Here is a 25,153-nt window from a genome sequence, read left to right on the forward strand (position 1 = left end):
ACTAACCAAAAGAATACATTCACACCCCACTTGTAACAAAAGCCAGTTACTACACGTTGATTTATAAAACAGTCACAGAATTTATTGAGATAAATACAAAGTTACATAGATTCTCTATTCTGACAAATGAATGACACTTCCAGAGTGTCCTCATTTAATTGGGTTCTAAACAACACTGTGTACAGTCACAACTGCCACTAGGGCAGCATCCTCACAGATGCCAAGTGTACATCATACATAAGTTACCAGTGAATTCAAGTTCTAAGTAACATGACTAACATGCTTTGGATTACAAGTGCTTGATAATTCCCTATAGCATTCAAGCAATATTGCACCCACTAACGTTATTCTCATGTTCCTTAGCTAGAAATGCTTTGAAGTGATATTCTTACTGCTTTTGTGAGAGTGGATCAGCTACCTAACTTTGCTCCATCTGGCTTTTAAAATACATATTTTTGCATAATTTAAACAACCCAGAGAATTGTATGTTAACACACAGCTTTACTCATCATTGCATACGTTTGTCTATTACAAGACGTAAAGTGCGGTCTTTAGTCATGCTGAAACCACTTCTAGTATAAAATTAAAACAAAAAGGCAAACCTTGTAAAGGGTAAACCTGTTTTAACAGACCTGCACATTGCCTACAAAAAAAAAAAAAAACAACAAACGACATACCCCGAAACTATGGTGCCCTCCATTAGTGCATGCAACTGTAGAGCTGAAAAAGGTTTTAAATGCTCTACTGAAATCTTATCATCTGGAATAGACATGATTTTGATTTCTGGAGCTAGAGAGGTACCAAATGTTGTTAAAAACAAGCAACTTTGTTTAGCCTTTTAGTGAACTTCTATAGCCGGTGGCTTATTGTTTACAAATATTCTAATCAAAAAATCCTTAACGAACACTAACCAAACACACTAAATCATACAAAAGCTTGTGTTTTCCAGTGGATTATTGCAAGAAAAGGTAATTATTAAAAGATTATCTGACAAACAGAAACCTGGGTTGGGTTAATGTTCAAAGTATCTAGTATATATACATTTCAAACATACTTACATATACACACACACACTTAAAAAATTTGATCAGTGCTGAGAAATTTAATGAACCGATAATAGAAAAACAGAAGTAAAACCTTGTCAAAAAGGCTTTAGAAAATTGGAACTGTTAGAAAATACTAGTGTAATGCCAGCATTAGAAAAAGATATTAGAACTAGAAAAAATTAACTTGAGGGGTCTTTTGTTAAGAAATCGCAATCATAAAAAGTCTGTAGTGAAGAACCATTTTAAATTATAAAAAATTGTAAAAAATTAAATGTAGAATGTTGCAGAATTTACAGAGTTTATACTGTTTACTGTAAGAGCAGTGATAGCAGTGGTACATTTCTGCCTTTTGCTTCCAAAAGCATTTTGTGAGCTCACAAGGAAACAATTTAATACAAATACTGTACATTATAATACAAGACTAGTTAGACAAACATTCAGTTTTTCAGCATAACTGAACCCTAAGAAAGTAGAGCCCAGCTGAGGAACCTACTTGCTCTATCACAGACAAGCCAGATTTAAAACAAAAGAAGGAAAAAAGTTATTTCTGCAAAAATCTTCACCCACTTGAACTACTCACTAGTAGTAACAGTGAAACAAGGGGAAAAGAAATATTTCCACAGGCCTATTTATGACAAATTGTGTTCACTGAGAAAGTAACTATCGTTACACAAAGACATTTCTTTAGTAATCATTAGTTTTTGAACAGGACTAAGTACCAATCCAAAATCTGAAAAGATTAAGTCTTTTTTTTTTTTTTTTTTCCAAGCCCCATTCTAACTACAGGTTTGGGACATGACAGAAAATAGGATCCACCAAAACGTATTAGTTTTGGAATTTTGCAAACCAGTCAGATGCTCTCAGATTTCATTAACAGAATTTTGCTCTACCTGTATACTAACTCCATCCTTCTTCTGAAACAGTCATCTAAATACACAGAAGGCATGTCCTATGTAAGGTTAAAGATCTCAATAGCCTCCATTTGTCATCTGCCCCAACCCTGACCACAGAATCCACAGAAGTTATAAACTGCATTAACACCTTCCTTCTGAACACTTACTACTGGAAGTTTCTCCAGAATTTAGATATCCCGTGTCTTACAAACAAATTAACAGGCTGATGGGGATCTGAATGTTGGACCAGTTAAAAAGGTGCTTTTCAAATGAAGTAGGAATGAAAGAGACCTGTAAAAAAGCTTAAGTCTGTAAAACTCTAATACCCTTCTAAAGAAATAGCACACGCTGAAGGAACTGAATCCTTTAGTTGGAGGGAACTTCACCAGAGCAGAATGAGTAATTTTCAGTTTGGAAAATTAATGGTCTATCTACAACTAACCAGCACCAGCAGTAATAGAAACAGACAGCGTTAACACTTGTAGGAGTATAGTTTAGAAATAAAATAATAGAAAAGTCACGATATACAAAGAATGTCAAACTCTGTGCTTTGAAAATTATCACATTATATTAAGTAAAAATGAATCATGCCTTAGCTCTAGCAGACTAACTACTTTATAAAATGAAATGATTGAACTTTTTTCCCCACTGATACAGAATTAAATTCTTCATCCTTTTTTTGTTGAAATTGAAGAGCTATTCACATACATACACTTCTTTCAGACAAAATAAAACACAATATTTGAAATGATACAAAAGCTACAATAACAAATGAGAAAAATATCTGTATGTAAGTTTGCTATAATCAAAAAAAGATCCAAAAACCATTAGAAGCTTATAGCAGACTACTACAGGAACTGTTTTGTTAAAAAAGAAATAAATTTCAATTACACTGAAACACTGAGTATGTGCAAGAATTTACATACAATACTGAACTGCAGGTAAGATCAGAGTTACCACCCACATTTAGGAAAAGAAATAAATTGCTCATGCATATCAGACAAACATAGAAACATCTGTAGATGAAAGGTGGTCATGAAATAAGAAGTATGGTATTTCTCAAAAAGCCCTTTCTAGCTGTTTTGTCACTTTGTGCCAAAAACTTAATTTTCTTATTTGTTCACCTTATTCATACTAACCATGAATGTTGTGCAAATAACCATTTTGGCATCCAGGGCTATTGCAGAACGCATTAGTTTTGTTTTTCAATGGGAGTATTGTCCATGTTGTTTTGTTTTAGTTTTATGGTAGCAAAGAAGGCCACATCTTGATCTCTGTCAGATTGAAGAGCTAGAATGGTCTCCTCTGCAGCTTCTAGATGAGGATTGCCAACACTTTTAAAATAAGCTAGAATAAGGTGAGAAAAAGACAATTTTAATCAAAGCCAAAAGAAGAAATTAAACTTTTTTTTTTTAAAGCTACAGGGCATGCACAATGCCTAAATATAGAGGATGCCAAAAACATCTGGGATAGCTCATCCAATTAATGAACTTCTTAGAGGAACTACAGCAAGCTGAGGAAACTGTCAGAGAAAGAAATATGCTACTTTTTACTCACCTTATAAGGTACTTAAGTATTTATAAAAATAAATAATTTTTGATAAGCCCTAAATGGAAACGTGCCAACAAGGAAAAGCAAGCTCAGGAAGCTGCCTTTGTCCAGTGTTTCGCAAAACACTCTCCATACTTTAACTCAGAAATGATAGAGTTTTGTTTTCTAAGGAATTATAATACAGGAAATTGTAGCAGCGCACAAAATCATATTATTTCCTACTACAATTGTTAGCTTTAGCTAACAATTCCACCACACAAAAGAGGAATGACACTTCATTTGACGGACCACAAAGAAGACTTAATTAAAATAGTTTTGAAACAAAACAATACAATCTAAGGTGATGTTTAAAATTTCCCAATAAAAATCTATTTGCCACAAGCACTAGACACCAAATATAACCATAGGCAGCAACATGCAGGAACTGCATTACTTCCTGCTATAAACAAGTATGTAGCTGCCCTCTAGTGGATGAAGCATTATTACATTGGATATATTATCCATGTCAGTTTCAGGCCCTTCAGGGATGATGATGATGAACAATTAGAATCTAAGACTGAACAGCCACTGTATTATGCATTTCTAAATCTATATCCCTCAATCTGAATTTAAATACAGTATCCCAGATTACAACATACATTTGTGTTCTCAGTATAAGCAGAACTAAACAGGCTTTTACTAGTCAAGTGAGCCAATTTATAAAGAACTGCACTGGCAGATGAAGGACAGCATTTGTAAGACATTAATTCTTTCAGAGGAAATTAATGACCACACCTTTCTCCAGTAACGTCTGCCTTAGAGCCTTGGCGAGCAGAACCCTTACGTTTGGCACAGGATCTGAAGCAAGACTTAAAAGACTGGGGAGTAAGTGTTCAACAAATTGGTCAACAGGCATACATTCTTCTTCCACCACAGCCTACAGGATAGGGACAGAACGTGAGAAAGCAAGATTTATGTTAAAATTACAGCATTTGCCATTCCTTTCTATCTTGTCCTTAATTTTGTCTGACCATTTAGAAAAGACAGTTTAACTTAACTAAGAGTTTAACCACACCTTATATTGCAGTGCAACCTTTGAAAAACATTCTAAAAATGCATCTTGCCATTCTGAAGATGACCCAAGATGGGCAGATAACTGAATTTCAGCTCTATTTTAGGAAATACTGCTCTCTTGCCTGTCATCACTCCTCTGCCTTTCAGTATTAAACTCACCTCCCCTTCTTCTCCATCCCTATTAGAGCAAACCTTTGTAGGGGCTGAAGTGTGATGGATGGGAGGCATGAAAATAGAGCAAAGTAGTTCCTGGCATCCAGCAGCCATCGTTAGCTCAAAGAGATCTTGTAAACCCTTATCCCAGCACATTGACACAGGTATTATAAAATGTTTATCCCTTTAGGATTTACTTCCTAACTTGGCTACTAGGATGCTAGAAAGGAACAAGGATCAGCTGTACCAGCAGGAGGCGTAGCACAAAAGTCACCACAGCTTCAAACCTGGATAACCATTTGCTACTCCTGACACCAGCCCAACCTACAGAATCACTAAAAAAATTCTCAAGTCCGAATTTCAGTTTTGCCTACATTACTGAAAATTCTCAAACTGGCTCCAAATTAAATGTATGTAGACCCTCAGAGAAAGAATGCTCCAACCTGACAAATGAAGGCAAAAGCTTGTCTTCCAACCCACTTGGAACAGTGACGAAACCGCACTATAAGTTCATTAATGAAATTTAGTCCCAGTGCATTTGCATTGTTTGCATAGAACTTCTGTAGTATTGCTACAACCTGTGAAGCAAAGGAAGAAAGGAGATTTAAATTTTAGCCCTTAGGAAAAGGCATCGTTGTATTTGAACCTCTTAAAGAAACAACAAACATATACAGTATAACCAGCTCTGCCTGAAGAATTTAATGAATTATTACGTTTATATTGGAGAAAAGCCTTCTGTAGAGAAAGCATAAGATGATGTTCAAGTTAAACAAACAAAATTAAAATAAAACCACCATTAAAATAATGCCTTTATCCATGGTTCCACAAACAAGGAATCCTTCTACTCGTTCATCTACAGGATGATGGCATTATCATGAAGTCCACAGATTAAACAAACTTTGAGGAAAGGTCAGTTGTGTTTTTTTTTGTTTGTTTTGTTTTGTTTCTTTGGTTGTTTCTAAAGGTAGAATTCAGGGAAAGTTCTTCTGAAAAGTCTTATTTCCTGGTTTCTATCCAGTTAAAAACATTTATCACTCACATACAGCCAAATGAGGAAGGCTTTAGGATATACAGAAGTCAGACAACTCAGTGTATTTTATACAGTTTCCTTTTAACTGCATGCATCAAAACAGAGCAAGTTCAAAAGGCCGGTAACTTCTGCCTACAGATGGACAGAAGCTCCTGAGGCTACAACAATAAGTGATTTCAGATATCCCTCTCAAGAATAATATTCCTCCTGTCCTTCCAAGTAAGTGAACTAAATCCTCTACCAGTTTGAAGGAGATCCACCGAACTTCTGAAACTTTATCGGAGCAGAGAGTCAGTGCAATATGTCTTAAGTAGTCGTAGACATCATTGGGATTGTAGAGTTCCAGTATCAGGATCAGCTGCCTGAAACAAAGAAGTTATTAACTCAACCAAGTGCAACACTAACCAACCATTGAAACTCAGTAACAATCACTTGGAGCCTTGAAAAGGCCATCCTTATTATGAAGCACCTGCAGAGGTTAGGTCTTCTCTTTATAAAGGTGAAAACACATATTAGAAAAGACACAAGAGATGCAAGAAACTTTTAATCAAGCTGTATCAACAAAGCATCACATTTGTTGCATCAAAATAACAAAAAAACCTACAAACAGAAGTACAACGAGATGTTTCTCTGTAACTTCAGACCAGTGTCATGTACCTTCCCTCAAAGTAAAAATCAGAGATTTACTTTGGTCTACAAGTCTACATTTTAAAAGTTATTTAAATCTACAAAACTTTACAGGACTCATTTCAGTCACACCAACAAACAACACAAAGTTACCTAACTCTCCACTAGATGTCAGAGGACTGCTGTACAACAGCACTGCACCAGAATAAGATTCAGTTTGTTGAGCCAAACAACAAAAGGGAGAATAAATCCTCAACAGCCCAAATACAGCGACGAGATAAAGACGAAGGTCAGATTTTAGCTGCAAACCATGTCTACAAACATTCCTTGGGTTCTTTAAATATCAACAGGGCTTGTTGAAAAAGAACTGTGAGATGTCACTATCTCCATTATATACCCAGCCATATGGAAATACCAAACAAATACATACATATATTTTTGAAGAACAGTCTTTTCTATCCTGCAGATATGTAATACAAAAATGACTCTGTATATACATTTCCCTAATTTTACATGCAGTCCAGAACTGAGTAAAATCTGAATTCTCAGTGAATAGTACCTATCAGACTGTCATATTTCAAAAGCTACATGCAAACCAGATTTCCATTTTGGCATGTGATGTTTTAGTTTCTATTGTGGTTGATTGCAACAGTTTGCATTTAAAAAAAATTGCCAGTAGCTAAGTTCCCTGATTAATTTCCTTAATAAAGAATGGTTGTGATCTTTTAGCTCAGAATTAGGGTGCACTAACTTCTGAATATAATTCTCTATTCCAAGTTAGTGATATACATGAAAATCAGACATTAAGAAAATTACGTACTCTGCCAGCTCATAACGAAACCTCCAGTTCCTGCTGTTATCAGTCACCACAAATTCTTGAAGTTGATAAAGATACTCTCGCCTTTTGTCTGCATGAAGTAACTAAAGGAAAAACATTACTAGCATAAAGCTGATCAAATTCAAAACTCTGAAGATACTATCTTCAGAAATTAAATTACACTTTCCTACCTTTAGGAAGTCATAGAGATGTTTAAGGACACCAATGCGTACTTCATCTAGATCTTTCAAGAATCCATTGAAAATTGGCACCAGATCAGCAGCTGTTAGCTGATCCCCCAAAATAACTGCTAGTTCATGGATTGAGAAAGCTAGTGTCCGGCGTACCTTCCACTGCAAACAATTTAAGAAGAGATACACATTAGCTACCGTAAGTGGAAAAAAAAGCTCACAGCTTTAAACACCACCTATGTGAGGGACTGAGAAATGGGGCAAGCTACATAGAAGCAGAAAACGTTAGTTACAGTTACAATGCCTGATTTAAATCTTGAATTTTAAACTCTTACTCCACATTTAAATCCCTTACAAAAAAGAATACGATGTTATAACTTCAGTGAAGCAAATTGAACAAAAGCTACAAGAATCTCAAAATTATGCTTTATCATTAGAAAGCTGTAAGACTTTTTTATTGTTGGTTTTGGGGTTTTGGTGGTGGTGTTTTTTGTGTTTTTTTTCTTTACCTGTACATCTGAGGCCAGCGTCTCATACGTATCTTTCAGGCAGTGCCAGTTCTGCCTGCCCAGCGTTAAGGCCACTCCAGGAAGACTATATGCACAGTGTTTGGCTATTTCAGTATCAACAGTCTGGGCACGAGCAGGGTCAGTCATTGACAAGTACTGGTCTAGTAAAGGTTGAGGTATGATATCCTACAGAGAGAGCACAGCAGCAACACACATTTCCATTAATTTAGGACCAGTAAGAAAATACACCTGCTGTGCTGTAGTATTCTCTTCCTACCAACCAGTGGGGAGCAAAATAAAAACAGTGGCAAGACACCCATTTTGTGGGTTTGCTTTACAAACTGCAAATGAGTAGTTATTTGTCTTCCCATTAGGCCAGAGATGTCAGCAATGAACAGTAAATATTACTTCTTGAACAGACTATGTCAAATCAAACTGAAGATTTATTCTTTACTATAGACAAACATTAAATCCAATGACAAAGCAGTATCATCAGCTCCTAAAGTCTGTTGCGTGAATTGCCTCTAAAGCACCAAAAAGACAACAGGTAGGCTTGTTTACCAAAAACATGTTTTTTCTAGTTTTTTGATTTAAAATAGTTCTTTAAATGCCCAGAGCATTTCTTCACCTTCTGCAACTGATCAACTGCAAAAGCTACTGCTGTATGAAGGATGAGATGAACTGTGTCTAGTACTCCACTAAAGCAGTTAGATGCTATTTTAATCACCTGTAACTTTGACTTGTCATCTTCAAATGGTGGATTCTTTTCCTGGTCTTTCTTTAAAAATACACTGTTTCCTCTGTGTTGTTCCCCTGAATCCTGTAAATGGACATACTAATCAGTGAAATGAGTTACACTTAGCAGTGTTTGCAATTATTTCAAAGCATCACAGTAAGAACAAAGCAATTCAGTTACAAAATAGCCTTTTAGAGACAAAGCCTTATTCAGTGTGTTTATACAAGTGCAAAAAAGACAACAGTTGTACACTACAAACACTATAAAGATCACATATAGATTTGCTTCTAGAACAGAATTTAATGCAACAAACCCATCATTCATTCAGATTTTGTGCAGTTACTTTTATTATACTCTTAGAGATCTTTTTATTCTTGGCATGAATTTAACTATTAAACAAGGCAGCCGAGCAGTTACTCCAGGTCAATATCATGATAAAAGCATCACTTATTTTGGAAAATACCACTGGAAACTCCAAGCCTATCAAATCATGAAGCACACACACACACCTCTCCCCAAATAAATATCAATGGAAACCTTTGAAAGACTCTAAAGGTTTAAAAGACCAAAATCACAGAAAGTCTAAAAGATCACAGGGTTTTCTTGTTTGTTTGGTTTTGGTTGTTTACGTTATTTGTACAGGTCTTATGTGCAATTTTTCTTTGTAGACAACGTTTTTTCTTAATCATTCAAAATTAGCTCTAACAACATTAAATACTGCACAAATGATTCTTTTTACTCCTATCTGTACATTACTGTCAAGAAATAGTAACCAGGAACTGTGTAGGTATCACCACCTGATTCAGCCTCCTGCTTGAAGATCAAAAGATAATTTTAGATCGATTGCAGGAAGAGGTGAGACTGTACTTAATACGTTTCCTCTGAAAAGTACTACAAGGCTACTGCAAAAAAATAATTCTTAAGTAGCCTGTGCACAAGCAGAAATAATAGCACTCAATTTTGTTTTTTAAAATAAGTAGCATATAATAGTTACAATGTAGTACTGGCTTCAGATCTGAAGCAGGTCACTTATGTCAGGGACTACACCAACATACACATTACTTCAGTTGGTAAGAATTCATTTCAGTCATGGAGCCCAATGCACACTTACTGTGCTTTTCAGTATACTGGTGGCAGACTCATCACTGATATCATCTTGGGATGCAGTGGATGAAAGGGTGTCTTCCGCCAGCTGGTTGCAGGTAGTATCTGAAACAGCTGTTTCCCCTGAAATAGTCTTGTTCTGAAGTTTGCCACTGCTCTCTTCCATTTTTTTGGTCTCACAGTTCCCAACAGAATCAAACTGAGCAGCTCTCAGAGCAGCAGACAACACTTGGACCTGAGCTGTTATAAAGCAAGAGACCATTTAGTATCCTTTCTGCACTTAAAAGCATTAAACTTAGTTACTTAATTTGAAAGGATAAAAAGAAATCAGATCGAAGCTTCACAAAAACATATTAGCAAACATTTGCTGTTAGAAAGGACTATTGCTCTTCCATGAAACCTTCACATAAACTAAGAGCAATGACATGGATACATTAACATTTCCAGCAGGAGCATTCTACCAATTTCTCCCACTGAAACATGTTTATGATAATCCCCCCCAAGGTATCACAGTATACTGGTTCACATTTCACTCTTCACATTGTCAAACATATTAATGTAAATTCTTTATTAATATTCTTGAATTCCTTCAGCTACCTGGAAAAGGCAATAATGTGCATTTAAAACGTTTCTCAAAAAAACCACAACAATCTAGCTAGAGGAAGGAGTTAGTAAAACCACCTCTGAACTTATCTGCAGAAGTGGACAGAACACTAGTGGTTGGGTTTACCACTACATCACCAATAAACGTCAGAGAAACTTTGCTGCTAAGAACATGAAGTTACTAAGAGGTCAGAATGCAAACACCTTGAGGTAGTTATATCTCCACAGGCCTGAAGAAAATATAGTCTCAGACTATAGAGACATTAGAGCATAATTTAAAGGTGAAGAATACTAGAATACTTTGGAAATGAGGGAATAGGACAATTTATAAATATGCCTGTTATCAGTTCTTTTGCTGTTTTATAACTGTTCTGGATGTCAAAGCAGAAGGGAAACAAAGATTAATAACCACATCTCCTTATTCTGAGAATTGAAGCATGACTGTTCAACTAAAGTCAGAATGAAAAGGGGATGTATGGACATGTTCTTGCTTTCTCCCATGTCTCTCCTAACCATTCATTTTCCCACTGCATAACTGTCAAGCTAACATCTTTCCATTTGCTTTAGTTGAACATAATACACTTTTGCTCTTTTCTCTCTCCCTTTTCTTTCCAAAACTCATTTACACTTTTTTCCTTTTTTCATTCATCCACTTCAATTTCTGCTTTCTTTCACGACTTTATTTTTTAATATTTCACCTCTAAGTCTTCCCCTTTCATTCTACTCCTTTCCATTCTCAGACATGAAAAATTCTCCTGGTGCCTTTCTAGCTTGCCATGAGGAGCCAACTAGATATGCCATACTGCCACTCTGCCACTGCTCACAGCATAGCAAAGAAGCCAAATAAAGCTCCAGTTGCATGCAGAAAAAAGGAATGAATAAACAGACAGATGAAAATTGATAATTTACTCAAGACTTAGTAGAATGAGAAACAGTTGACTATGAATGACAGGCTTGTCAGGTGAGTCCTAGCACCATATGAGTACCAAACCATTTAAAGCACAGTCAAGGGTTTTTATAAAAGCCAGGAGAAACCTTTCTGGGAGAGAACATTATTCTATTACAGAGTCTCACCTTGAACATCTGGATCATCTATGTGCTCCTGTAAGCTTTCTAGAACTTTTTTTATTTCACTGCTAGCAACACAGTTATTACATGGCACAGAGCAGCTGTCTTTGTGCTTCTCAGTCTTGAACTGAAGCAACTCCAGGTCCTGGCTTATATCAGGCAGAGGAGGGCGCCAGTATAGAAATGTATTAAACACATCCTCAGCAGACTGTAGCCTTGAGTTCGTTCCTGGCAAACTGCTGTCCATAGAGACTTCAACCACACCAGCAACAACTTTATCATCCTGAGACAACCTAGACAGATCTTCTCCAGGATTTGTACGACAATCTGAACTTGCTTCCCATGTGTCTTTATTCAGGTTCTCAACTGAGAGCGGCATATTCACTTCAGCTGAAGTCTCCTCAGGTGAAGGCTCTGGTTTGATTTCCATTGGTTGTTCTGAACTAATAACAGACACACAATTATCCATATAAAATATCTCTAACAATACTTTTCAAGTAAAATACTTCATAAAAGGTAGCATCAACTACAGAAGCTTACTTTCTCCACAGAAAGACAATGTTAGTGCTACACTTCACTTCTACAGTTTTCCCTTTATCTTCCTGTCAAGCCATCAAAGTTAATTTCACTTCAATAACATGGCTACACGCAAATAGACGTACATGCACGACCTCACCTTTCATACCATTTCTGGAACTCTTTTCTTAAGATTTGCAGCCCTAAGCAGCAACTAAAGGAATTACCTTCTTGCTTCTCCCTTCCACTATACCACATCTTTCCTATGATTTTACCTGGATGATGTAGCATTTGTACTAGAGGCAATTAAAGTTATATTGTTGCTTGGTTGACAGGAATTGGAATTTACATCTTGTGTTGATGGTCGGATACTCAGCGTCCCATCTTCTCGAATGTAAAGACCAGCACTTGAAGGGTTTGCAAAAGTAGAAATAAAGGGGCCAAGAGACTGAAAAGCTGCCTGACGAACCTGGGATAGTATAAAGACAACATTCAGGATTCATGTAACTCCCATAGAATTAATGCTAAAAAATAAAGTTTGATCCCAAGTTGTTTGTTACTGTAATAGCTTCATTTAATGCCAGATTTTACCAACTATCCAATAAGTGGCACCTACACAAAGGGTGTCAGAATATTAACAAACATATGGATTTTTTTTTTAAATTACAAATTTGAAGGATATCATTACATACTTCAACTAGTATCTTAAACACAAGCAACATACTCTGAGAAGAGCAACACTTATAAAAAAAACATTGACAGGAATTCTAAATAACAAAAGAAAAGAAAAACAAGGTTCTCTCTTAGGCTTATCTCTTCGGTAAGATCAGCTTTTACTAGATAAGAACCTAATTGCAGAAAAAAAAAAAAACAACCTTGCCTATTATCTTGTCTGCCTGGGAAGACATCAATTATAGAGTGAGTTGCTTACCCATCTACAAGTGTCACTAATAAGACTGATGAAGAGTGGGGATAGTTTGCTTCTGCGGACTTCTGGGGATGTAGTGTAGGACACTGCCATAAAGCATTCAGCACAAGCTTTTCTCATTCCCCAAACACTATCTGAGCAAAGTTCAAAGAACTTGGGAATCTGCCAAAAATAAACAAAACCAAGACTAATTAAAAACTAAGCAAAGGCTGCAGCAACTTACTATCAAGGTATTTATTTGGAAACTGGAGACAATGAGAACTCAGAATAAAATGAGTGAAGAAAATAATAAAATAGGGACAGGTTAAAAAAATGCATTAACTGAAGAAACTGGAAAAAATTATCTCCCCTTCACTGGGATTTCATGTTTGACTACACACATTAGGAAAGAATAGAATTAATGGCTTATTTTTCCTGAAATTGTAATTTAACTCATCTAGTTCAGGGAAAAGAGCAAGTCAGTAATTCTGAAGTATGCATATGAACCATCAATTACATTTTAAAAATGCTTTGCATAACAAGAATTTTCTATTTCTATTCAATCCCAGTTTTGCCATATAAGTGCATTCAAAGCCTCCGATAAAGTCATTTCAAAAAAATACATAAACAGATTATATAACAGAAAAGACAACAGAAGAAATATTATTAAACCACTTGAACTGATAAATACATGTCTTGTAAATGGATTTTGACTTTTTACTTACCAGAAGTCTTTCTGTGGCTTCTTGACCAACTGCATTACAAATGTCACCAAAATTAGCTGCGCAAATCTAAGAAAAAAACATCATGAATAACATTCTGGCTAACACACTTTCGAGTGCATTAGGTTGATCATCAACTTTTATTTAACCCCCGTAATAAATGCACATTTGAGTATTCAAATTTCAGCCATGTAACTACATCCTGTAACCTTAACTCATTCTGAACAAATACTCATTAGAGCAGGCTTCCATAAACCACATGCCTTTGAAATCAACAGCAGAAAAGGCTTCTGCATTGTGAAGAGAATCTTCTACTTCAGTAATAATTAAAAAGGACTAATAAGCCTACTTGGAAGCTTTAATGACTTTGAACAGCAGCTGTCAAAACAAAACAGATTAAAATATGATACGAGTGTCAGGACTTAGGTGTACAGACAGAATTGTCTTTGCTATAGCTGAAAATGGCTTAAGCACTTTGCTGAAGAAAAGTTTAATCAACATCTCAAGTTAGTCCCATTTACAGTGCATTATATTCAAATTCTGTAATTAATGCAGAAGGCACATTCCCTTGTTGCCAAAAAAAAAAGCTGAAATCTGAAATGAATTTACATGAGCCTATGTTAACATACTGTTTATTTAATGTAAAACAGAATTATAATGCTGTAACACAGGTCAAATTCCAACACCAACAGCTTATGTTAAGGACCAAGCTGCAGCTCAGCATGACCCTTAAGTCTACTGAATTATTTTAAGACTTCTTATGCTGTAAGTTTCCCTTTGTACTTGACCATGACTTAAAAGGAATCTTGCACTTCAGAGATTTCTCCTTTGAACAACAACAGGTTTTAAAAAAGGAAGAATGTCTAATACCTATTTTTGAATTTCTGGTTTTGAAATAAGATAACAGAGCAGGTAATTGATTTGCATCACAGAACCAAATATTGTGGCTTAAAAATAGGTTGCGAAATACTACTAAATGGTGCAAAACCTACTATTCCCCAAGGACTGTTACCTAATTATTTAGTGAAATACAGAATCTATAACCCATGCTAATAAATTAAAACTATTCTTCCAGACCCTTTCAAATTTCATCAGTGAAAGCTATGATTAAATTCCTCAAGAAGGCATTTGAATAGCTGGGTACATACAAAGTCCTTTGAAGCATTTCAGGGTTGAAAACACACCAACCTTTCGGACTTGAAACAATTTCCCATCACTGCAAAGTTCACAAAAACGAGGAAGCAGCATGTGCTCAACTGTTGTTCTGCTCAACATAGAAGCCATTTTACAGATTATCTAAAATCAAGAAGGGGATATGAGGAAGGACAAAAAATTATACAACTTACAAGCATGGCACAAACCTCCTCTTAGAAATTATTTCTGAGAGCAAGAAAGCAACTACCATCAAATAGATTTCAGCGCTCTAGATTATTCATATTTTTGTACACTTATTTATGTAAAGCACAACTGTAGTTTTTATTTAAAATCATTCCATACTGTATTTAAAATCATTCTGTACTGTCACTCCTGAACATAATATTTCTTTACATTATTTAACTGGATTAAAAAGACAGTGAATTGGCTTTTATTAATAAATACATTTTCAATATGATTTACAGTGTGGCATACATACAGCGGTATTTTTATACACGGAAGACAAAGTCCCACTGCACTAGCCAGTATGTAAAGGCACAATCTTTAAGTATACGACAAATATCTCAAACTTAGGACTGCTCAAATGCTTAAAAACAAGCATCATCCTAGCTCTATATAGGATCAGACAACATAAGGCAAAAGTTTGCCATACAAGAAGAGAGAAAAGGGAGAATAAGACAAACTAGTCACATATGTAAGCTAACGCATACTTTACAGGAATCATACTCAGAACTTTTAAGAATTAACATCTTAATTCCATAATTAGTGACAAATTCATTAATTTAGCTCCTTTCTCTGAGAAACTGCCAACTGCACCTACCACAGCAAAAGGTTTTACTGCTGTGAAAATCAGGTTCTTTGGACTTTAGGTCTCCTTTCACCTTGCACTTTCTGGAATAACATGCTGTAATCTTTACTTTTGCAGTGGTAAAAAGGAAGGGGCACTCATGCACCTTTCTCCTCAACTATTCTGCCCGCAGCACTGGGAGTTTAATGCTTACACAACATAAGCATGTGTTACACGATGTGTTACATGATGTATCAAGTCCTGACCCTGTTCCAATTCTTTGAGAATTGTCTTTTTTTTTTTTCCAATTGTGCTCAACATTACAAATGACTAAGAAACCTACTGATTCAGCACTTAACAGCTTAACATACATAGATCCAAGCCTCAACTATATCACAATCAGTGTTTCAATTCTCAGTAGAGCAACTAACAAATAGAAGAATACAAGAAACTGAAATAATGGTACAGAAAGTTTAGGTTCCATTATTAATGTAAAGCTCTCGAGCCAATACAAGTGTAAGTACAATTTTTATTTCCCCTTTCTTATGCTTATTCAAGGCTTGCACAAAGTTGTTATATTCTAAAAAAGCTTTGTAATAGCACTGCTAAAAAATAGAGAACAAAAGCAATAAAAAGCCTAAAAGGTAAAGATACAAGCTTTCTTTCAAGTCGAGTTTTTCAAATTCACTTACATTCACGGCTTCCACCTTGTACTCATCATCACTGTCAGGAGCAGAGAGGTCCAAGAGAATTGGACACACCTTGTTTTCTATGTCACTCTGAGCAACAAGATCTTGTTCCAGCAGTATGAGCAGTGCTTCTTGACCTGCCTTTCTGACCTAGTAATAAGAACGAACAGAACAGAAGTCTAGCACTGTAAAAACATCATTTAGTGACATGAGAACTACAGAAAGCATGTTTTCATTGAACACGGAGGTACAAGTTAAAAAATAGAAAAAAACCCTCAGCTTTAACAATAAAAGGAATTAGTAATAAACAGTAAATTTCAATGTAATTGTTAGATGCCCTTTAATCAAATCCTGAAAAAACAAAATTTGAAGTAGAAGTCAGGACCTGTATGTTACAACTCCAATAACAGACTGTGTCAGTATGTCATTAGGAAAATCCTACACATTTCCCATTACCCACTAGGGTAAAAATATGTATATTCAGACCTCCCTAGCAAAGTGTGCTGAAATCAACACATACCAATAATATGTAATAACCAGGTATCAATTAACAGGAAATTTATTCTCTGTTCCTCATATCTCTAGTTCAAACCACAGCATGTTTTCCAACTATTCAACTCACAGTCTGTTTTACCTACCTGATTGTTAACATCTGTGAGATACCTCACTACTATGGGCATAAGGTATTCAAAAAATGCTGTTGGGAATTTTGGTCGACTTTCTTGCAGAAAAATGGCAATTGGAGGTATTTGTTCCATCAGCTCTGTACGTACAGTTGGTTCTACCAATAAATCAAAAGTAAAAGCTACATTAGTAAATTGAAAATTAAAAAAAAAAAAAGAAAGTACATTATGAAAAAGCTAGGATTTTGTTTTGCTTTAAAGCTTTCACAACAGAAAAAGATGAAAAGACTCGAAACATAAGGAAATATCACCACTAAGATTGCCAGTTCATAAAGGAAACAAATAAAATAGCCTTACACGTTATCGCCATAGTCCAGAGTTAGAAAAATTAAAACAAATGCATTCAAACCTGCATCTTCAGAAAGTCTGACTACTATTTCCATTACAGTCAGGAAGTCTTCCTCATTGTTACTGAAATCTCGAAAGACATCCAAAAGACCTCTGGCAATAATTTGCCTGTGGAAGAACAACAGATTAACTGTCTTGATATCTTGTCAACAACATACAGGTGGGATGCAGGAGGAACTTAATAAATGGAAAGGGACACTTAAAAAAAAAAACAAAAAAAAAACACACACATCAAGCTCTTCTCTAAATATTCAGTCGTACTAGCTATACAATTTTGCCACACCCCCAAAAAAACGAAGACTGAGTCCAGAGATATTAGATGAACAAGAAAGAAAAGCTATTAATGGAAATTTTACATAACAGTTATTCAAACAGAAATTTTGCATTTAGCAAAATAATGAAAGTAGCAGCAATGCCCCCAGACCCACCATGCTGTAAAACTTGTATCGCCATCAGGTGTGATTGTTATAACTGTACCTGTTAAATACGTTATCACTGAAGGCATATTTTTCTAGACGAGCCAGTGGAGTCAAATTATCCTGTCCTGGAATGTCCAAGAATGCTGTTATCCTCATGCTATCACAGTCTGGTCCATAATCTTCAAATCCAACTTGAAAGACAAGAAGAGTAACAAAAGAAAAGAAAAATCACCCAAGAGTCCGCAAGAGATGCTGGAATATAAAATATGCCAATACCTCTACCTATTTTTAGAGCTATTCTTCAAAGCAAAACTATTTGTATATCACTAAAGATTTTTTCTGGTAAGCAGTTTTCAGTTATACCCAATGAACTCAAGGGCAATACTTGCATAGAGACCAGTAAATTCAAGCCTTGAAATGGAACTGAAATGTAACCTGTTTCAGCTGTCACAATATCCTTGGCTTTTAACACATTTTGCTTTGCAATTTGACAGAACTAGCCACACTACAAAATTAAGAGAGCACAGCTGACAGAACTGCATGCCACAAACTGACAGACAAATTCAAAAGGAAAATAAGTCCCATTAAAAGAAACTGAAATTTTCAGTGATAGAAAATGCAAAAGCATATTGCTTTAAAACAGCAAACTTGTGTCTGTTTCAAAGTTACCAAGGCACATTTTTCTCACCACAACTACAGAGTCCCAAACATTCACACCACACAGGTGGCTTTGGAGAGAAAACAACTTCACTTGTGAACATACCGGGTGACTTCTACTGCAGATGTTCTTAACTACCAAGATTCCCCAAATAAAACTACTGTTTTCTAAACATTTTTTCTATTTGCGAACTTTTTAGCCAAGTATTACTATACCAACCCCATACCACCAAAATCTTATAGCACTGAATCCAGTAACACGCCCCTGATTATAGATTACAGGCAAAAAAAATAGGGCTGTGAGGGGGGTAGGAAAAACGATAACTTCGCTGTCAAATTATTTCCTGTGCTCATTTCTTAAAGCATAGGCACTGAAGAAATCTGTCTGCAACTCAATCTTCCAGACAAATTCTCTCATTTCTGCAATAGATACAGGAACACACACAGTAACTAAAACTACAGGAAAAAGTTACACTGGAGTAGCTGACACTGCTCTGGGCATACAACTTCCCCAACAAATCACACAACACCCGTGACCTTTCTGAAGTACAAATGGTGCCACACTGCTTCTCATATGCGAGAAGTAGTCTCTCTCAGGCCAGCAAATGTGCTAAGAGTGACAGCCACTGCAGAAAACAAGCCAGTTTCTGACTTGGCAGGACACAATATTAGGTATTTAAATTGGTAAAGAAAGCACAACACTGGCAGTAATTTGCAAGCACAATGACAAGCCAAATGGGCTGTAAGAACTCTGCCTGTAGGAATGAAGCCCAGGCACTCCAAGCCAGGGCTCTACAGGCCTCTTGTCCTCAGGGAGGGGAAGTTACACTGTGCTTCCACATTAGAAACCAGCAGAGATGTGGCTAAACAAATGAGCAAACCAAATCTTGTTTCATTTATAGCATCAGTTTCCTCTGCTTGCAAAATGGGAAGAACAGAAACACCCTCTCCCTTTGACGCGCTCAGAAGATTAGCAAATGTGTGTGTAAAGAGCTGTGCATCCCCATCTCCAGTATTCTGGGTAAATAAACTCACAGTCCTTCTCAATACGCCAGCCCAATCACTACAACGCTTTTGCACATCTTAAAGAGAAGCCTTCATCATTTCATAATACACTCTGAAATTGCCAGTGGGTAAATGGTGTCTGTATGTAATTACAAGGTCTCTGATATAACAGCTCCTTCAGGATTGAAGTGGCTGTACCTTAATCAGAATAATTAAGTTTCAACTCTATCCTCTTATTCTTTCTACAGGTTTATGTCATCAACACTTCTCTGAAGAACTCCTTAATCTGAGACCTGCACAATGAACTGTGTTAATACCCATTATAAATTGATTTTTATATAAAAAATACTCTATTACCAAGAGGTACCAAGCCTCAGCTTTTTTCCCTACAAGAGAATCTGATTTCATATGCCTGTAATTGATTGCCCATTATTTAATACTTTGTTTTTGCTTTCTATCCTTAAATAGACTGAATCTCTAGAAGACACTGTTTTCCAAACTCACTGAAGTTATTATTAACTTAATGAAGAAATATTTATCAGCACACGTATCATTCTGCTGTCCTCAATGCAAAAGAAAGAAAAAGTTACTGGGACAAATCACAGGCCTGAGATGAAGACAACTGAAACATGGTTTCCTAGTATCGGACACAAACTGAAGCCAAAACATCTTCCACAGAAACACAGCGCTTAAAAAATAAACTACATCCGAACATATTCAAGACAAAATGTTATACCTGGGGGCCTCAGGAGAAAAAAAAAAAAAAAGCAGACTATATTTATGACAACACTGTTTCCAATGAACCTACTTGAATTATAAAACAGTAATTCTGCGCTCTAGAGGACAGTGAGCTCCAATCAACAAATTCAACAGGACTCAAACAGAAGAAAACTGGGGGATAGATTTTGTGTTGTTGTAAATGTATACACAGACACGCAACTCCACAGCTATGTGATCAGCAACATATTTTAAGAAAACCACGAGTAACTAGCATGACTGTGGATTCTTATGACACCCTTACTTCCATTCAATTGGCCATTATCATTTCTAAAGGCTTTTTTTTTTTTTTATATATACTTTTCAAGTTGTCAGTGTCAAAAAATTTATTTGCACAAGCGTAGGTAACTTACATTACACTGCCCTAGTAGGAATCATCTATGCACCTGTCCCAGGGCTAACTCTCCCACCAAGCACAGCACCCAAAGAGGCAGCACCCAGTGCTTCTGCTCCAGAAGTAACCCACTGCAGCACCGAAAGCTCGCAGGAGGCCAGACTAAGATTGTGGATTTCCTTTTGGAGGTTTCAACACTCTTTCCACCTCCAAAACCTAACTCTGACCATCCTTATGCCTGTGCAGTTACAATATGTATTTCTGAAATGCACATAGGTTGGACGCTCTTATGCTAGCTGATTTTTGAGGCTAGCCACCTCTTGCACAAAGATTAAAGCTTAAAAAAAAAAAACAAAAAAAAACTTGCCTTTAACCACACTACTGCCCACTCGTTACAGAATAAACAGTTTAAAAATGAACTCGTTTCACTTTACTATTAGTCCCTTCAAATATTTCAGCAGAATTCCTACCAGGTCAAAAAACAAAGTAAATCTCAGTTATAAATCTGGCTACAACACTACACCAAGGACTAATTTTCGAAACATGATAAACATTCTTTATTTCACTACCTAAGCAGTTTTATTTTTAATTTGTATTAGCTAAGCACACATTAGTGCTTCTAGGACTTGAGGGAACACAGAGCAAACTACTCATGCTGAGGATGAAGAGAGTTAAATACCTGAAATTTTTTCCACACAGACTCAGTACACATAAGTTAGGAACAATCCATTTTGCCTTCTCTCAAGAATTTTTCTTCCATAAAACAAGAAGCTATAGGTACTTACAAGTTTTAAAATACAGAATACCAGAAAATAAATTACAGAAATATGTTGAACTTGTACTTCTACTGTATCTAACACTCCTTCAGAGGTGAACCACGCATTCAGCGTTTTCCCTCTAATGGTATCAAACAAGCGTGCAATTTGTCCATGTATGAACAAGATCTTTTGCTCAGCCCTGAAGCGGCCAGGCAGCTGGATTTGAAGATCTTTGCAGGTCCCTTCTGACTGAACTCTATTCTAGTCTATTCTACCTACTTGAAGACTGCTGAGTTTGAGTTTGCCATGCCTTAGTTTGACCTAGACTCAAAAGCTGCTTAGAGCCTACAAGAACCACCTACAGCATTACCGAATTTAACTACGCAGCACATCACCAGCTACCGTCACTGTATCACTAACCACTTTTTCCAACACAAAACATTAAATACTGGTTCACTATGTAACAACTTCATGAGCTCAACTAGTTAATTTTTTTTCTTCCACTGTTTTTAGACAGAAAACCGATTTTAAAATACAAGTTCTTAATTCTATTAAGGAGATATTTGAGCTAATTATTTTTCTCACCTTACAAAATGTCAAACTGTAGTTGATTAATTTAGTTAGATTTTACGATAGCTTTGCCCCATATTCAATGGAATCCCTCCAGCTGTCTGTTCCCATGGAGTTGAACCTCGCTGTGGATAACACTATTTCATCAACTTAAGAAAGAAAAAATCCAGTCCCAGTTACTTATTTGACTGTAATTTTCCTGAAATGCACCATGAACTCTTTGCTAGAGACTAGTCATTGGATTAGCCCAGTAACTCAATCTAGACAGAATTTCCTGAACTCCACTGTATCAGAAACTCAAGACCGCTTTGAGTGCCCCAATTCTAACCACATTGCCAAATTCATGAACTTAATCAAAGGTTATTTTTAAAGCATAAACAAGATTTGCATAATGCTTTCAAACATATTTCCCTTTATTTACATGCCCATCCTAAAAATGATCATTCCTTTTACACAAATGTTAAGTGACCCATGTAAAATGCTTATTAATGACTGCTTATGGCAAAACTTTTTTTATCCGAACCTTTTGATTTATTTTTTTTTAAATTAACTTCATGACTCAAACCAGAGTTTTGCATTCAAGCAACAGACTTATTCATCAATTTACCATACAAATTCTTTACCAACAGTCTCAAAGAAACAGCCAAAGACCAAAAAATAACGGAGAATGAACACTTAACTCCTACTGATGTCTACCCCCAGTTCAAGGCCAAGATCCATAAAACATTATGGGAAATTTGCATTTATTTCTGTTGTGCTTTACACCGAGCAAACAGAATTCAATACTATCTTTGTTTTATTACATGGATTAAAAAAAGAAAAAAAAAAGAAAGGGAACTGGGAGCAATTCAGAAAAACACAATCAATTCAAAGAACTAACCATTCGTTGGCACTATGAAGGGGATTTGTGTGTGTGTTGTTTTTTTTTTAATTAGGGCAGAAAGAATTAAGAATTTTCAAGTCTTAAGGTACTGCAACAACTGTTGCAGCTCTCCTGTGATTAGAGGAGCTCAGGTGAGATTGATATGCTGAGCTCTGCAAAACAGCCTTCAAATCAGCCTAAGCACATTGAAATGCATCTCCTAATTTCCTTGTCACTTCAATCCTGTTCAACATATGCATGCTTTTTGTCATTTAAGGTCTCGACACAGACTTCTTTCATTTACTTACTGCAGCAAGCAATATCTTTTAGTACCCATTTTTAAGCAACTTCCTCCAACGTTATCATGATTTCAAATCCCTACATGCTAAAAACATGCATTTCAAGCTTTATACTCCAAGATTTGCAAATTTTGATTTATTTACTTTTTAGATTTCTAGCTTTCCAAATAGATACTATTAAGGAAGGAAAATGCTTTTTAATGATGGCTTTAAAATCATTAAGATGCACAAAGTTAAACTTTAATTCTAAGAAAAACATCAAAGATGTTCTGCAACACACACAAAGGCACAGACACAAAATGAACCAACAGCTCTCACCACTTAAACATTAATTTCATCTAAAAAAAAATATATATTTTTTTCTTACTAAAGCTAAAAAAAAAACCAAAACTGTCATTTGTTTTTCTGCTACCTACTAGTGAAATGCTGAAACCTGACATACTGAGAGCAAAAAACAGTTAACAGCAACTAACAAAATTCCACAGGGTGATCCCCTGCCTGCAGAGGCAGTGTCCCTGCACATCCTTCCAAAGGAAGGCTTTAGCTTCCATTATACTCTCATGTTTCTCCTGGTGTTGCTCAAGATCATCTTCTTCCTAATTTTGAATGTTTACAGTAGACAGAGAAGCAAAAGCCTTCTGTTGTGCATTTTCAAGTCCTATTACACAATAACAGAGTGGTTGAGGTTGGAAGGGAGCTCTGAAGATCATCTGGCCCAAGCCCCTGCTGAGCAGGATCACACAGAGCATGCTGTGCAGGACGACATCCAGGTGGGGATGTATCTCCAGAGGACACTCCACAGCATCTCTGAGCAACCTGTTCCAGTGCTCTGTCACCCTCACAGTAAGATGCCCCCTCAAACATTTATGTGGTAAACAAATCGAGTCTCTCACAAAAAACAAATTCAAGCATCAGTTTGTCTTTTAATGGAAATATCAATCCAGCATCCCAAGCGCCAATGAAACCACCCCCTGCACCTAGCTGGTTCCCAAAGCAACACCACTTCAGCGATTAGTGGCTACAGATTTACCTCCTTAAGCAACAGCTCTTTCAAGTTGTCTGAGCCGCATTCAGCCCTAATCCCCTAACAAAACTCAGCACTGTACCAGCTGAACCGGCGCTGCCTCGCCTAGCACCAAGAACAGGGTACTTAACCTAAAACCACTAGCTTCTGCCAGCCAGCTGGCACACAAAGGGATTTATTTCCGTTTATTTCCCAATTTCTGAAGGGCACACACACGACAACGCCTGCACCTCAGCGGTGTGTGCCCAGCAGAACCTCGAGAGCCTGGAACCACCCCCAAAGCCCCTCTGAGCCTCACCAGCCGGCAGCCACAAGACCCCCGGCCCCCTGAGGCCTCAGGACGGGGCTGATCCTCTCAGGGGGGGGTCTGGACAGAGCCCATTTCCCCCTCCCTGAGGTTCAGCTGCCCAAGGCGCTGCTGCCACAGCCCCCAGCTGCCCCCACAGCCAGCGGCCCCTCGCCCCGGGCCCTCCTTCCCCACAGGACGGCAGCGGGCACCGAGCGGTTCCCGGCCCTCAGAGCGGGCACGGCTGCGGGTGTCAGGGCTGAGAGGCCGAAAAGGCGAGGGAAGGAAGGGCCCTGTCAGCCCCCGAGCTGCCCCCACAGCCATGGAGGAGCTTTCAGCTCGCCCCGCGGGGCTCCGCACGGCCCCGGCTCGCTCCTGTCGCGAATTAAAAAGGCGGAGAGCGAAAAGAGAGCGACTGGGGGGTCCAAGCAGCGAGCAGAAAAATAAAAAATTAAAAAAATATACAAAAAAAAAAAAAAAAAAAAAAAACACAAAACAAAACGACAGTTACTCACAATCATCTAAGTCATCCTGCAAATCCACAAAATACAAAGGGATCCCTACAAACAGAAAACAAAAAGAGAGACACCGGGGGGGGTGGGGTTGGCTTCGGAGGGGCAGCAGCGAGGGCGGCCGGGCCGGGCCGGGCCGGGCCGTGGCGGTGCCCCCGGTGAGGCGCCCCCCGCCCGCCGGCCCCACTTACCGGCCATCTTGGAATGGACATGGGCGAGGAGGAGGAGGAGGAGGAGGTGGAGGAGGAGGGCGCAGGGAGGAGCCGCCGGTGCTTCCTGCCCCCCGCACGGCCGCGAACCCGAGCGGCTGAGCAAACAGCAGCTCCCAAAAGGGTGTGTGTGGGGGGGAGCGAATCGCCCCTAAACGCCCCCCGTCCCTCTCCTCAGAGGGAGGAGAAGCGCGGCCGCCCCGCCGGGGCTGCAGTCAGGTGACGGCGGACGGGCCGCCCAAAATGGCGGTCG

At 37.5% G+C, this 25,153-nt stretch overlaps 1 protein-coding gene across 2 annotated transcripts; it reads right to left on the bottom strand.

Annotated features, from left to right (window-relative positions):
- Positions 1-56: 56 nt before the first annotated feature.
- LOC137865381 (serine/threonine-protein phosphatase 4 regulatory subunit 1-like) lies at positions 57-25,004 on the bottom strand. Of its 2 annotated transcripts, XM_068700425.1 has the most exons (20): positions 24,883-24,969; positions 24,695-24,739; positions 17,666-17,798; positions 17,190-17,296; positions 16,796-16,938; positions 16,161-16,307; positions 14,715-14,822; positions 13,530-13,595; positions 12,829-12,987; positions 12,173-12,366; positions 11,388-11,824; positions 9,718-9,950; positions 8,598-8,690; positions 7,871-8,056; positions 7,362-7,523; positions 7,174-7,274; positions 5,968-6,088; positions 5,140-5,274; positions 4,265-4,406; positions 57-3,286 (listed from the first exon to the last, which is right to left on the bottom strand). In XM_068700425.1, the coding sequence occupies exons 1-20, from the start codon at positions 24,887-24,889 to the stop codon at positions 3,132-3,134; spliced, it is 2,874 nt and encodes a 957-aa protein (XP_068556526.1). In that variant the 5' UTR covers positions 24,890-24,969; the 3' UTR covers positions 57-3,131. The 2 variants fall into 2 exon arrangements, with proteins under 2 accessions (XP_068556526.1, XP_068556527.1); XM_068700426.1 differs by lacking the exon at positions 24,695-24,739 and having other exon boundaries at positions 24,883-25,004.
- Between the last annotated feature and the right edge of the window lie 149 nt (positions 25,005-25,153).

This window comes from Anas acuta, chromosome 16, assembly GCF_963932015.1.
Source record: "Anas acuta chromosome 16, bAnaAcu1.1, whole genome shotgun sequence".
Lineage (NCBI taxonomy): Eukaryota > Metazoa > Chordata > Aves > Anseriformes > Anatidae > Anas > Anas acuta.

Bases quoted from the DNA above. Each gene is read 5' to 3' on its own strand.
- LOC137865381 (XM_068700425.1), bottom strand. The intron at 7,524-7,870 runs GTAAAGAAAAAA...AATTGTTTGCAG, and splicing joins CGCTGGCCTCAGATGTACAG to TGGAAGGTACGCCGGACACT. The intron at 4,407-5,139 runs GTTGGAGCATTC...CCTATCCTGTAG, and splicing joins CTTTTGCCTTCATTTGTCAG to GCTGTGGTGGAAGAAGAATG.